This window comes from Stegodyphus dumicola, chromosome 4, assembly GCF_044657685.1.
Source record: "Stegodyphus dumicola isolate Sdum_Otavi_A_Nest chromosome 4, ASM4465768v1".
In the NCBI taxonomy this organism is placed as follows: domain Eukaryota; kingdom Metazoa; phylum Arthropoda; class Arachnida; order Araneae; family Eresidae; genus Stegodyphus; species Stegodyphus dumicola.
The window spans coordinates 32,430,589-32,447,235 of NC_140771.1; the positions used below are offsets into that span (position 1 = coordinate 32,430,589).

The window sequence follows — 16,647 nt, forward strand, 5'->3', positions numbered from 1 at the left end:
TTATATAATTAGCTATATTATAAATTATTTGATATATGGTAATCTGTGTATTGGCTTAATAAAGAAAGATGCATGCAATGTTTTAACCTGATTAAAAATAAAAATGTGTAATTCACTCATATGGTGATATGATGCTGTGTGATTTGGTATATTTGAAAAAATAACTGGTATTTAATGTTTGGTGAGATGCCTCAAAGTATGCATCTCCTGTAAGTACCATAATTTTTATTCTCTTATGTGTTATCTGATATGTTAAATGTTTTTAAACTTATAGAAACTAGATTTCAAAAGTGAAAACTTTTGTGGTGATTGTGTGAATATATATATATATATATAGAGAGAGAGAGAGAGAGAGAATTCACCTTTAATTTGCAATAGTATTTTAATTCTCTTTTTTAAATATGGTTATTTCCCCTTTCCACATTAAAAAGAGCAATTGATTACATTAATAAATCTTTCTAAACTGTGCCATTTCAAAATTAATCTATGTCACATGATTCTTGCATAACACCAATGCAGATACTTACATAATGCTTACATAACGATTTAAAATTTGGGAACTAAAACTTGACATTAACTAATCAAAATAAAACTGCACTGAAGCTGTATCATTCTATCTTGGATACATTATATTCTCTCTGCTACCAGTCTTGTCTGCTACCTATCCTTTTGCTCTCATTAACTACAGTTATGTGAAACACAACTTGTCGTTGTCATACTTAAACATAATTATCATTGTTAATAAAATACTAGCCCCCAAAGCCAGATCTTCAAATAAATGAACAGATGAAAATTGGAAAATTTTCAAAAGTTCCAAGATTATGAATCTGCGCTTCTCGTGAACTTTTTCGTTTATATCCTTTATGAGTTCATCACTCATTACAGAAGGAATACCATTCCTAGGTGCATCGTGAATATTTGCTCTCCTGCTTTGAAAAATCTGATCCACTGAATCACAGCATTTTCGCTTATAATGTTCGGCCATATGAAGCTTACAGTTTGCAGTGACTATCTGCAGCTGATAGATTTTTTCCTCAAAAAAGTCTTATCATTTTGCATACTTTGCATTTTCAATGTTATAATCAGCAGATACATAGCAGTATGATGCTCTCATTAGCACAGCTGGAAGTCTATTGAATCACAGATTTCATGATGTAACCAAGGTGGCATTCCAACCATTATTCTAATGCCATACCTCACTAGCGGTTACTTTATTATATATATTATACACACACACAGTATTCCATAAATTCTGTCACTAATTTCAATGCATATAACTACTAAATAAAACTACACAAACCCGTTAATATAAATATATTCTAAAAAAACATGAAAAATGCCTCAGAATGAACATACTTTTATTCAAAATAATTGCCATGTGTGGCAACACAGCGATGAAGATGCTAAGACCACTTATGACTAGCTGCTTGAATCGTGTCCAGTGGAATCTTTTTGGCAGTTGATGGGACTGATTTTTTTTTTAATATCTCAATATTGCAGTACCGTTTTTGACATGCTATCCCTTCACCCTTGACATGCTATGCAATCTTCTGCCACATAGAATAATCCAATGGATTGAGGTGTAGACTTCCACTAGGCCAGTCAGCAGTAGCAATGAAATGTGGGACATTGGGTTGCCAACCACTGCTGTATGGATTTTGCTTTGTGTGCAGGAGCACTATCAAGCTGAAAAATCTACAATTTCCCTTCAAACAGCTTCAGATTGATATGTGATATCACCTTTTCCAACACTGTCTGGTAGACAGCTGGAGAAGTCTTTGCACCTTTGCAAAAATACACCTCCAGTGCTCCCTGCCACAAAACCCCCCACTATACCATGACAGAAGCATGGTGATGTCTGTGCTGCACACATAGAACTTACTCACTTGCTTCCTTGAAGGGACTGTGTGTATACACAAGTTTTGTTTGTCTATACACAAGTCTTCCACTGTGTTTTTTTCCTCATGTGTGAATAGGATGTCACAATACTGGCTGTCCCCATACATGGTTAAAAAAAGCCTGGGATTGAACCTGCCATACCTCCTTTAATTTCTCAGTTACTAAATGCCATGTGTACCTTTTATATGCATCAACATATAATTCATCCTTCAAAATACATGACATAATTCATGGAGATATAGTTATTTCATGATACAAAATTGCTTATTTATGTAAAGGATTGCATAGAATCCTTCCACAAACAGCATTCATGATTTCTTTTCTGCATATACACCTAGGATGGCTTGATCTAATGCAATTAATAGTTTCAGCCATTTGTTTAAACTGTGCTATTGTCTGAAACACAAATTGTTCATTGATACGGAGAAGTTTCAGCACTGAAACCATTTCCTTAGCTCACTTTCCGCAATAAAATAATGTCAATACAGTGATTTGATTCCCCTATACACCACACTCCATCTTTACTGCTGTCAGCACACTGCAAGCCAGTTACTGACAGAGTTGTGAAGGTGACCTTGTGGACAATGACATACTGCATTGCCATGCTTCTTCATTTACAGTTACAATACTACAGCACAGTTAGATTTCACTGACAAAACTTACTGACAGTACTCTACACAAACATTCACACACACATATATATAAAGTAAAAAGCAGTTTAAAAATCTAATCCGATTTATGCACTGATAGCTGCAACAACTGGTAGTAGTGTAGCAAAAAAAGAAATTAAGCTAAAACTTTCAATACATCCCATATTCAACCCAGAACAAACTACTATTAGAATAAAAATTGTGAAACACATTGCGTGATAAAGTGCAAAAACAGTATAAACCAAAATGAAAACTGCAAAAGAAAAAAAAAAGTGAAATACTTTCCTTGCTGCATCATTTTCTCTCATTGTGCCGGGTTGGTGCAATGATAGAAGCATCAGCCTGTTTCTGAAGTAACAGTGACACAAATTATAATTTAGAATTTAATTCTCCAATAAACCATGGAAAATTAATCATAGAAATTTGTGTCTTTTTTGGTGCAAACCCTACAGGCTAGAGTGGGTATATTAAATTTACAAAAAGAATAGAAACACAATATGTACACTTAATTTTTAAAAATTGGTTTATTAAATTAAAAATTTATATTAGCTTTATATGAATAGAGAATATCGGTTAAATTACATATATATATATATATAGTGTATTTAATAACAGGTAAAATTTTGCAAAGAAAAGAACAGACTTTCATTGGTATTTTTCCCAAGCTAAAAGGAAAAAAAAAAAAATGAATTCCATTATTTTACATCAAAGCAAGTAAACCAGAGAAACTGATTTAAATTAATTCTTTTTAGTTTAACTCTCTGAGTGGCACAGCTTTTTGAATCGGCTCATGAAGACCTGTATTTAAACAGCTTCTATTAGCTTAATTTTTATAATTGCTTATTTTAGTCTCTGTTTTCATAAACTTTCATTCATTAATGTGATATTTACAAGAAAACAGAATATTTTAAACTGTAATACACCAAATGGCAAAAACTATCACGACTGAATAAAAGCCATTAAATTGTTGTACATTATTAATTGCAGCAGCTATAAACATACTATTATTTTTTTCCCTTTCTTTTCTATGTGTTTGATGTATATAAAGAAATAGCTAAAAAATAAATAAGCTTAAGTTAATTATTGTAAAAAATTAATTTTTAAATATTACAGGCATGTTTGCCTAAACTCAAGAACAATACAATATGTACTAGAGAATAAACTTGATTGTGTTTCCTAATTCTATGGAAACCAGCGAAAAAAAAATCATTAGTCCAAGAAAAGAAAAACAAAATTATAAATTTGTATAGGTTTATTATCTAGAAGACTTAAATTATCTGAAACTTGTTGGAATATATGAATAATATTTCTTATTGTATACTCATCATTGTGCATTACAGGCCAAATACCTATCATTGGAGTTGGAGGTGTAGCATCTGGTAAAGATGCCTATGAGAAAATAAAAGCTGGAGCCTCTCTCATACAACTTTATACAGCTATAACCTTTGAAGGCCCTCCAGTTATTGGAAAAATTAAGAGAGAACTGCAAGAATTATTAATGTAATTATTTTTCTTTTAAATTAGTGCTTTTTAATATTTCACATTCTTCCATGAAAAACTGATTATTTCAAGATGAAATCAAGAGAACTTATTTTGTTAGCTTGTAGATTATAGCCAGTACGTAAGAACACGATTTTATCATAATCAATATAAGTATTTGAATCATAGTAACATAATTAATCAGATCAAAATAACATACTTATTTAAAAACTTAATAGAATATTTTTATACTTAATATATAGCAGTTAGTTTAGTTTATTTGTCTGCAACTAAAATTTGTGTTTATATGTGTGAAAATGCTGAAAATTCAAGTTACTAATTTTGAGTTGAAAATTTGAGTAATTAAATTATATATTCCTATTAATTTTATTTTTTTCTTTGCAAATTAAAGTTTATTATTATGAAAATAAAAGCTATTTAAAAGTTATAATTATTCCTCCCTTCATTAAAAGAATTATTCTTTTATGTTATTTATTAATGCTCTTCTTTCAATAAAATTTAATTATTTAATTTTTATAGATAATAACATAATCTAATACTAATGTTAATAATAATGATAACATATGTTTTAGTCATGAACTATTTAGAAAGCAGTTATAAGGTAAATTTAGAAACAGTTTAGAGAATTTTTAAATTAAAAAAATGCTATTGAAATTCTTATCCCCCCCATACACCAGTAATATAATTTAATTGAAAACAAAAGTTTCATATATTCATTAAAGTTATTACACAGATATGTGTAACTAAAGGTTCATTTACATTTCATATTTACCCATATTATATATGAAGAATGAATTAGATTAATTAATGAATTCACGGACGAACTTCAAACTGCACTTTACAAAAACAGCACTGAAGTCCTTGCTACAAAAAGATTTAAAAATCCTGCTATTAGAGAATTGATCAAACAGAGAAACAGAGCACATAAAACCTGGCATTATACTTGCTGCCCTCATGATGAATGCTTGACCATCTTATTTATGAAGTCACATCCCTTATTAAAACACATGCACAAACTTCACCGTACCACATACTTAGAATCACTCCCCAGTGATTATTATCTGGGCAATGTTTCTAAGTACAAGGTGTGTTCGAAAATTTCGGTGAATTTTACCATAAAAAAAGGAAACAAAAGAAACAAGCAAAATAGCTTTACTGGCCTTCAAAATATTCGCCATTAGCAACAATACACGTTTGACATCGGGTGTACAATTGTTGGAAACTGTCTGCAAACGCTTCTTTCGATATGGCTCGAAGCACCGTTGTCACACGTTGTTGGATCTCAGTAATGTCGGAAAAGTGTTGGCCTTTCAGAACTCCTTTGAGGCGGGAAAACAGGAAGAAGTCCACGGGAGCCAGATCTGGAGAATATGGAGGGTGATCCAAAGCTGGAACCTGGTGCCTGTCGAGGAATTGGGGTACACGGATTGCAGTGTGAGGCCGGGCGTTGTCATGGAGCAGATTCCACTGTCCATTCCGGTACTGTGGCCGAATCCGGAGTATGCGTAGCAGCAGCCGTTTCAAAACACCCTCATAGTATTCTGCATTGACGGTTGTAGCCGCGGGTACAAATTCATGATGGATCAAACCCTTACCGTCGGAAAAGACGATCAACAATGTCTTGATCCTGGATTGAGTCAAACGACTTTTTTTGAGAGGGGGTGACGACGTTGAACACCATGCCATGGATTGCCACTTGGTCTCCGGATCGTATTGATAGCACCATGACTCATCCCCTGTAATTATTGTTTCCAAGAATTGAGGATTCCGGTCACACATGTCGATAAAATCTCCAGAGGTTTCCATCCGGTATTGCTTTTGCTCATCTGACAGCGAGTGCGGTACAAACCGGGCGCATATCTTACGTTTATGCACAATGGTGCTCACACTGTCTTGGCTTATCTGCAATTCTCCAGCTATCATTCTTAAAGATAGTCGTCGATCTGCCGCAAGCATCCGTTGAACTCGTTCCACATTATCTGGAGTCGTGCTTGTACTAGGGCGCCCCCAACCGCGGCTCATCTTTGACATCCTCCTTTCCGTCTGTAAAGCGTTTAAACCACTCATAAACACACTTTTTACTCACTGCTTTCTGACCGTAAACTTTCACTAACATGTCGTGTGTTTCTGTCGCCGTTTTGAATAACTTGAAGCAAAACTTTATGTTTATGCGTTGCTCCATGTCACACTGACAATCTTTCTCACACTGACTTTGTTAAACTGCTCATAGCATGCGCTTCCTCTTATCTGTCATAAAATGGCCTTTAGATGGCTCTAGATGACATTTCTCTCACTGTGTCTGCATGAGTGCAAGATCCTAACCGGCGCGGTTTTTTAATTATGAGACCAATCACCAAACTTTTCGAACACACCTTGTATAAAAGATACTACACTAATATTCTGCCCCTTGATGACCTTAATGGTACCACTTAACTGACACTGAGAAAGCTGAGTCAGTAGCTGATAACTATGCTTCTCAGTTTGGCATTAACAACATCCCTTATCCTGAAACAGAACATATCATAAATCATACAGTTATCCAATTCCTAACATAATCACTCATGAGCAACATTCCATGGCCATACCATCAGAAGTTCTATAAGTATTTTTTCCTCCTTTCTACATGACTTCGTAGTCTTCCTCCTTTCTACATGCCTTCGTAGTCTAATTGTAGCATACTCAGTGTGTATTCAAGACGTCCAGGTTCAAGTCCCGGCAAGGACAGTCACTCTTTAAAAGAGGGAGTATATAAAATATTTTCTCCCTCCTTTCTACATGCCTTTGTAGTATAGTGTTAGCACACTCAGCATGTGTTCGAGAGGTCCAAGCTTGAGTCCAGGCGAGGCATTGCTCATTTTTCATGTTTACTATTTCAAAAATTCTAATGATTGTACAGTGAAAAATTATATTTAGAAACGCAAAACCAGAAAAAGTCTTGGAATAGATGACATCAGCATGAAAATGATTATAGAAATGAGCACCTTCATGTTATATAGGTTTCCAAGATTATCAGTGCTATACTCCAATTTCAGCACTCCCTGGAGCAATGGAGAATGGCGATAAGATTGAAAAGCCTATCTTGAAGCCTGGAGAAGATCCTACTGAACCTTCTTTCTACAGACCTATCAGTAACAGAATCCTGGAATTTATGGATAACATAAATATTATTATATCACACAACTATATTCAGAATCTATGTTGATATAATGATACCAACATGGATTCCGAAGAAAGCATTTCACATGCCATCAACTTTACAGAGTAACAGAACTCATCTCCAAACAACTCCAGAATCAACTAAGTACAGCTGAACTGTTTCTCAAACTTTTTTTTTTAGCTTGAGAAAAAGCTTTCTAAAGCTTATTAGAAAACTTTTTCTCAAGCTTTTGATCGCATATGGCTGGAAGGGTTACTCTACAAATTAATTACCCTGGGATTTGCAGGCTACATCATACGCATCATTAACACGTTCCCTGCCAGACCATTTTTTGAATACTTCCCGTTCAGGCCACGTGGTGCGTATGCACCCCACGCTTTACATTCGTATTATTTTGTTTCTGGCGTATGCCTTACAATAATTAAAATAGCGCAAAAATCATAATTATCAAGGAAAGGTTGTATAGTTTAACATGCATAACACAACAAACCAATAAATTTATTTTTCTAGGAATTAGTTTAACAAATACCTGGCTGAACATTACTATGCCAAGCAAGTTGCATCCTCACATATAATTTTTTTTATCGTCTGTATATCAGTTTTAAATATAACATTTTAGTTAAATTTAAGTTTTTATGCAATTACAAAGGGATGTTACGATGAACTTTATTAAAACATGGCAAACATAAGTGCGGTTTATCCCACAACAATAGATCTTTTGTCATTTGCTATAGCAATTATTACTACACACACCATCAAATTCATGGGGTTTTTTCCCAAGGAAATTTGATTAGCTCAATATAATTTTTGATTTACGCGAATTACATACCACACAACACTAACACTACACTGGCCATGTATACCAATGACATGGCAATTGTGACTCAAAATGCATCCCTAAATTCAGTAATCCAAGTAACACTATAACAACATATCCACTCATTGGAGTCCTGTCTTCAAAAATGGAAAATAACTATTAATGTGGACAAGTCCAAAGCAGTTCTCCTCACCGTTAGATGAAAATCTGGGCTTAAATATGACTGTTACCACGTATAATACTGCCATTTCTGGGCTAAGCAGGTTAAATATGTAGGCATTATTTTTGATCAAAAACTTGATAGAAACCCCACATAACACATATTGCTTCCAAGTTCCGGGCTACTAAAGCTAAATTATTCCCCTTAATTTTTCGGAACTCTGTTTTATCTGTAAATAATAAATTATTTATGTATAAGACCATATTGTGATCCATTATTCACTTATGCCTGTCCTGTATAGGGTTAGGCATGTAAATCCAAACTTAATAAACTCAAGTTCTTCAAATCACAACACTGAGACAAATTACTGCTAGTGGATGGTTAATAAGAAAAAATGCAATTTATGACTAAAATAAAATTAAAATGTTAGTGAAATACATAGCAAAAATTGCAAAGAAATTTTTCAGTAATATTGAAAATGTAAACAATGAAGTATACACTGTTGGATTATAACTTTCACGGCAGTGCAAGTAAAAAAAACACTTAGAGTAGTGCTCCTTCACTTAGATTAATTTTACTTTTGTTTTAGTTGCTTAAATAGTCTCTGCTCACTATTTTTTAACTCTCCCTTTAGTTCCATTATTATTTAGCTTAGTTGTTAAAGCCTTTTTCTAAATTTAATTGACACCTAGCTCTGTACAATTTTTTCCCCTTTCTATCAATCTAGAGGTACTTTTTGTTAACCTCATGCTTTAAGCCCATCAGAAACTTTCTACTCCTATGTCATTACTATGCCCATCCAGCTCTTTACGTCTGGTTTCCTTGATTGTTATATGGCGAGTATTCAGCATCTCACTCATTTATCAGAAGTGTCTGACTTAGGGTTTTTTTTCATTTACACATTTTGCTCTCAGTATTATCACCATCGAGATGCTAAGCATAATTTGCTATGAACTTACTCACCTATTGCACACAGAATCAGACTATGTCTTTGTGCCTGTAACATGCAGGCATGAAAGTTTTTCGCATTTTCGCGGAATTCCGCTTTTTTGAACGTCACCCAGGCTGTTTCTGAGATCGATGTAGAACCATTGAGAAATCGCAACCGGCAGATGTGTGTGTGTGTGTGGTGATGGTGGTGGGGGTAAACGGATGACATGCTCTCTCCCTCTTTTCTTTGTAAAAAAACTTTACATTCATTCATTCGTTATACAGTCAAAAGTCGTTAATCCACACTCGTCGGGACTTCGGCGATTCCGAATTATAGATCATCAGTTTAAATCTGGTAAGATGGCATGCAGAAATTATAAAGTTAAAAATATGAAACCGTAATTTATAGATAAAGAACAATTATGACATAAAGGGTATCAAAATTTAGAAAAAAAAGCTTAATATTTATTTGTTTACTTTATTAAACATTTCTTTCAATGTAAGTTGTTTAAGTTGCTTCGTTTTATGTGATAATATTTTCTCTTTAATTCTATAAACAGACATAATTTCTTGCTCAGTTACAAAGTTCCACTGTTCAAGTCCTATAATTGGTGTGTTGAGAATGCCGACTAATTTGTCAATCGAAATGTTTTCGTTTTCAATAACCTCTGTGTCACTTTCATCACTATCGGAAGCGAATTATAATGACGAGAAATTTGATTTAAATCATATCAAAGATGGAGTACATCAAGATGAAATACTACATTTAGTAAGGAATTATAAGCCAAATAAAATAAAAACATCTGCCCTGAAGATAAGGATAGTGCTGACAGATCAACTTCCAATTCATTGCGTGCCGCCGCATCCCCTCCCCCCCGCAGAGCAACGTGAAATTGATAAACAGATTTCGGAATGGTTAGAGAAACAAAGGATATGCCTTTATCCATTTTTTGCAGCAATTTCACTTTTTGTTTGATGGACATCGAAACATACTTTCACGTTGTAGATCCTTTGGCAGTTCCAGCATCGGAAATTCTACTTGACATAATCGAAAGTTCAAGCTTACTTTTATAAAATTGCTCTAACAATCTGCAAAAAATAATAAGCCGGATCCAATTCGAAGATTAAGGAACAACGCAATCTGCAACATTAACTGAATTAGATAATTAGATAATTTTAGCTTATACCATCCGTTATACATTAAACGCGCATGCGTAAACGTATTATGCGCATGCGCAGCCGTAAAGGTCTTACGCGCATCATGCGCAGAAAGTTTGTAGCTTTGAGGTTCGGATTATAGATCATTCCGGATTATGGGTGCCCGAATTAACGACTTTTGACTGTACTCTTATGCCGGGCTATCGCTGTAAGGCATGCGACGTTGCCGGCTCGATTATACTTATACCAGATTGGGCACATGATGCTGTAAAAAGTCTGGATGGGAAAGTGGGCGGAGTCAAAGATGTAAAGAGGGAGGTGACAGCTGGATGTCACGGGTAGAGGAGGGACTTCAGACTTGATCATAAGGCGCATCCAGCAGAAGAGTCCATCAGGTAGTGCCATCCATCGGAATCTATAGAACTAGAAGATAAAACTAGTAAAATCATCTTACCGAGAAAAAGGAGAAATTACAAGTCCATTTTCGGCATTTGCTCTACCATTCCTAGAGCAAGGAGAACTTTTTCTTGCGGAGATTCAATTTTCTTGCATTTTTGCACAAATTCTAAGAATTTGAGAGCAATCAACTGTAAACTTTCATCCATCGCAATATCCGTCTTTGCAGATGTAGCATCTGAGTGGGATTTTGATGGTAAATTTTCATCTTTCGCAGCAGAGAATTCAGACAACGGCGGCGATGTATCTGAAAAAGTTTTCCGCGCAGGATTCAGTTTCTTCTTAGTAGCAGCTTCACGAATTTTCAGCCAAAATTCGCACATCTTAGATGTCGCAATATGTTCCTTTTTGCAGTTCGGGCAAGTAGGTTTCTGATCTTTAGGAAGTTTGCAGGTGTAGGTCAGGTGAACCTGTCCATACTTGAGACAGCTGGGTGCATTATTGCAGGAAATTTGGCCATGGCCATAACGCTGACATCTAAAGCAAATCATCGTGCTTCAGTTACCTCGGAATCTTCGGAACTTGACCCGGAGATCAAGCAGCGTTTTCTTTCTGTAAATGCTCCTGCCTTCATCATTCCTCTTGAATGAAGCAAAGAAAACTGGGAGCTTTACTTCCTTTTTCTTGATTTTCCTTGTGAACTGTGAGACGCTAAGTACAGGAAATCCATCTCTGATAAGTTCAACTTTAATTTCTTCAACAGCTGAGTCTTCAGGAAGGCTGCGGATAACAACTTTAAGAGGTGTTTCCTTCTTCTGCCTAAACGTGCTAAATTGCACCTCATCCTTCATGAGCACAGCTAATGCTCTGTCTCTTTGATCGATAAGAGTTAAAAATCAGAGTAATTTTGTCTCTAGTCAGGACACCGACGTAATCCATAACGCCGTGTTTGTTGAACTTTTCTCTCAGGTCACTCCATTTCACCTCTGGCCTAGGACAGATAATTGGAGGAGGTCTTACATTTTTTCCATCAGTCTTATTCGCTATATCATGCGAACTATCGGTAACTTCTTTTTCTGCAATCTCAACACAGTCCATGGGTACAGGAGCAGGAGCTGTAGTAAGTGCTTCGAAACTATTCTTCTTGACTACCTTGGAATTCGAGGCAGCAACAGGAGTCGTTTTGGTATTGGATTTCACCAGTTCCGGGGACGGAGCGGTGAATTTCTTCACTGCTTTGGTCGGAGTTTTCCACTCATCATCTTTAGGCTTATCAGGTTTGAGAAACTGCTTTCTCTTCCTTTCAGCTTGTCTTCTATTAAATTCCATCACTACCGGATCACTCTTCGGATAATCCTTAAAGTAATCTTTTTCATAAAATTGCTCCGAACCATAATGTTCCCTTAACATTATGGCACAGAAAGACTTTTCAGCTTTGCGCAGCGCCGATTTCACAGGCTTGCCATTTCTTAAATCCTCTTCTTGCAAAACATCTACTTTATGTAGAGCTTTGAAAATCTCTTTGTTGTCAGGATAATCAATTTCATGACCAAACGACTTAAGAATAGCATAAGCTTGGTCGACAATGACCGAGCGATGCTCATTAGGCATTGCGAATGTGCGAGACATGGGAAGTACGTCTATGAAAATGAACTTTACATCATGCCAGAGATCGTGAAATGCGTCGTTTTACATCAAGGCGAAGTAGGTGGGGCTTATGTGGAATGGCGGAACTAGATGTGTACGAATATCGAATCAAAGAAGAGCAAGCAACCGTCAAACGAGAGTTGAGTTCAATAATTTCAGCGATTTGTCGGACATACAGATGTGCTGGCGCCATCTGTTGGACATACGGATAATCACTTGCATTCTCCAGTACACAAAACTCTATGTAAAAATTTAAGGAATGCTCATAAACAATACAAAGAAGAGCTGGAGATAAAAAAAGGAGGAGCAAGAATCTAAAAAAAAAAGCAATTAAACATTGCAGAAAATAAAAAAATATCAATGGATTGTATAAAAGCTGCTGAAAAGAAATTGAGACTAGCTCGCAAATGGAAATTAGAAAAGTTGGCTGCAAAAGTTGCAAAAAAAAGAGAAAGCTTTTTCCCTAAAAATTTTTAATCAGGATCGAGTGAGACAGACAAAATAGTTATTTTTTAAATTCCTCCTTTAACTATAGGTTATGTTATTTTGTAACTATATTATCTCACGACTACTTTTTCTGGTGTTATATAAACCAAAAGTGAAGATAATTGAAAGATATAGTGACAGTTATATATATATATATATATTATCTCTAAAACTTGTCATTGTCTGGAAATGGGCAGTAATATATGACATAAATATGTATATTAGTGTGTTGTAATATTGTGTACAGTATTCGTGTATCAACTGTTAAATTTTACATAAAGAGCATCTTAAAGAAGGTTAATTCATTACAATCTCTTAGTGATTTACTGATTTTTTTTTTAACAAGTGGAAGATAAAATTAATTGCAAAATAGTAAGTACAAGTATTATTTTAGCTTAATTATATGTATATGCCTAATACTTTTTATATTAAAAGGTTGATATTTTATTAAAATGTGTTTTCTTGAGGTCGCACGTGCGCATTTAGTTTTTGTGTCCGCGCGTTGTTCAGCTTTTTTTGCCAACTTGCACTTTCATGCCTGAACATGTGACCTACTCACTTGAGTCATTTACATTACATATTGAATCAAAATTAATTTTAAATTATTATTTATACACGCATTGAAGTAGTTTATAAAATTAATGTCAGAAGATTTTATTTTATTATGTAATTCATTTAAATGTTTAATTGTGTGATTATTTTATGTGTTATAATTTTGCTTTTGATCTATTTCAGAGCTGATAATATTGAAAACATTAAAGATGCAGTAGGAATTGATCATAAAAAATCAGCAAAGTCTTCTAGCTGATAATATTGACTACTTAAATGTGTTATCTGTATGGTGCATTTTATGTATTAAGATGCCATAATGTAATATTTTTGAAGTGCATATGCACTTAGGTCAATACCCACTTTATTATCTTTGTAAATATGCTTAATTTTTATCAGTAATATTTAAGACTGTTCCATAATTGTTTTGCACATATTTGCATAGAGATGTGATGATTGAAAATGTTTAGTAAATTTATTCAATCTATTGCTTATTGTGCGGAAAATATTCAGGAAAGGGACCGATATCTGAGATGCAGTTAACATGGTATGGCATCATGATCAATTAATTATCACATGGCCCCTATATGTGCTTGTAACTTGAAGGAAGCACAGGCCTATATGACTGGCCAATAATACATTTATGTAATTTTACTGCCTCATGTTCACCTTTTCCATGCTGCTTTCGGTGATAAATTTGATATTTTAGTGTAGCATATACACTACAAGACTAGAACATTTTCTGTATATGTAGCCTAAAAACTCTTTGAGTGGTGCTATTGTTTATTGATAATCATTCTTTTTCAGAATTAGAATTATTTGAATCTAGGCTTGAAATTCTTGGTCAGAAAAATGTCTTAGGATGCTGTATAATTTTGTCATCACTAAGCTCGTTCTCTCAGGAATAATTTGATAAACTATCTGCATACAATTTTCCATCATTACATTCTATTCTATCATTTTTAGGAATTTATACTTAAGTTATTGGAAAAAAATCACTTTGTCCCCCCAAAAAACTCATTGATAACAATAATCCACTGATAATTAGTAGAAAATGAGTTTTATTGTCTCCTGTGCTTTAATAACAATCTGCATAAAATGAGTTTAATCGTTTCCCACTTAACATGTTCTAATTATTTAGACAAAGTCACCTTTTCTATCATGTCATTCCTTGTATTCATGCTAGATGTCCTGCAAAATTGACCTAACTTGAATACTTTTCACCTTTCTTCATAACTGTGAGAACCCAGTCTTTTGTAAAAGCAAATTGATATACAGCAAAAGCTTAGAGGGGTCATCTGTACCTGAGATTAAAATGTACAAAAATATTGTTTGATATAGAAATAAAAATTTATTTTTAAATGTCTTATTAAATGTTTTTTTTTTAAATTATATGCATGTGAATTAATAATTTTCTGTCAAGTTTTGGTGAAAATATGTGTTTTTAGAAAATTAAATATATTCTTGTTACAGACTTAACTAGTATTATTTACTGTGGAAGATTAAAAATATTAAATTTGCTGATGTATTAAATTATTAAAAAAATTAGGTGTATGGACAACCAAATATGAGAAAAGGTTGCAGTGTTTTATGTTAAAACTGACCACAGTGGAATTTAATACCAACTTAAGAAGACAATATTTAAGTTTGATAGTAAATCAAAATGCTAAGATAGCTAACAGCAACTGAATGGTATTATCCACATAAGACAGATATTTAATGAATCATTTTATTCTGTATATACATTTATAAGAAGCATGTGCAAGGACAGATAAAATATGCTAACATTATCAAGAGAGATTTTTTATACTGTTGTGCCTCGTATAATAAATACGCACATAGGCCAAAAAAAGTCTTGGATTATGAATCACATGCCAGTATCATTCTACATTATTAACAAATTGAATACTGAGCTAAATTTGGTTAATTTTCTGTCACTTAAACACAGAAAATATGTGCGGGCATAAACAAAGGCAACGAGTTACGAAACAGGCAGGTATACACATTTTTAATTATATTTCCATTAAAAAACTTCAAGCCTTTATTGAACACAGAAACATAAAAAAAAAAAAAAAAAAAAAAAGCCTAGAAAGAAGTTTCATTGGATGAGAAGAAGACAGATGACCATGCCTAATGCAATCATCAGTGACCTCTTGAAGAAGTGGGCAGCCAAGCAATGGCAACCCATTCCAGCTGAGGGAAATCGATTAACAGATTTGTTTAACAGCAGTGCCATGCAGTTTATCAGAACCATTCTGAAGAAAGGAGGGAAAATAAACCACTTTGGATAACTTGTAAAAATATTGATCTTCCAAAAAAAAAAAAAAAAAAAAAAATATGTAACAGTGAAGGCCAAGTACAGCTGAAAATTCCATTTGCAATGGAAGTTTCAACTGTACTTGAGGTAGTGGGATTATTCTTATCAAACGAAAATGAAATGAAGGTTTACGGTAAACCATAGGACTGAAGTTACGTGCGACTAGAATGTCGAGAAACGGAAGAGAATTGCAAGTCTCAAGTTCAAAAGTGAACTGAATAGCAGGATCACTAGAATTCATTGTTGAAAGAACTTTATTTAAATCATCTTTATTACCTTCAAACAGGGTAAAAGTATCATCTACGTAGCGGAACCATACCGGGAAGTTTAAAGTTTCAAACAGTTTTGATTCATAATAATGCATGTAGATTGTTATGAACTTTTGAACTTGAGACTGCAATTCTCTTCCATTTCTCGACATTCTGGTCACGCGTAACACATCCAACTTCAGTACTACAGTTTATTGTAAACCTTCATCGGTTTGCCTTACACCACACTTTAAATCATGTCATCCGACTAAACAAAAGTTAGCTTCATTTTATTCCTATGTTTTTCGTGCTCAAGTTTGCTCCTCCAAACTATCCCTTGATGAAGAACTAAATTATTTAAAAGCAATAGCTATTGACAGGGGTTTTCACGCAACATTATTAATCAAGCAGTTAAAAAATTCTCATCTCAACACACTAAAAGGCACACTCTTGTTTTAGGAGATTATAAAAATTCTATTGTCATAATAATTATAAAAATTCTGTTCCCTTCTTTCCATCAATTAGCTATAAAGTTTACCATTATATTTTGCAGAAATTTAACTTTCGGGTTGTTTATTCTCCCATCAATAAAATTCCGAGTTCCATACTCAATTTTGGATATAAATTTCTGGGGTATTTATAGGATTCCTTGCCAGTGTGGTTTAATTTACATTGGCCAAACTAAGAAAGCCTTAAAATTTCGTGTCAAGGAACATGAGGCATATGTTAGAAA

At 34.0% G+C, this 16,647-nt stretch overlaps 1 protein-coding gene across 1 annotated transcript in view; it reads left to right on the forward strand.

Annotated features, from left to right (window-relative positions):
• The window catches only part of Dhod (dihydroorotate dehydrogenase 2), a 44,094-nt gene extending 28,893 nt beyond the window's left edge, over positions 1-15,201 (forward strand). Inside the window, exons 7-8 of the mRNA XM_035359543.2 lie at positions 3,890-4,049; positions 13,536-15,201. Coding sequence (XP_035215434.1) covers positions 3,890-4,049; positions 13,536-13,608 — 233 coding nt within the window. The 3' untranslated portion in view covers positions 13,609-15,201. The remainder of the gene's footprint in view (positions 1-3,889; positions 4,050-13,535) is intronic.
• Positions 15,202-16,647: the final 1,446 nt, after the last annotated feature.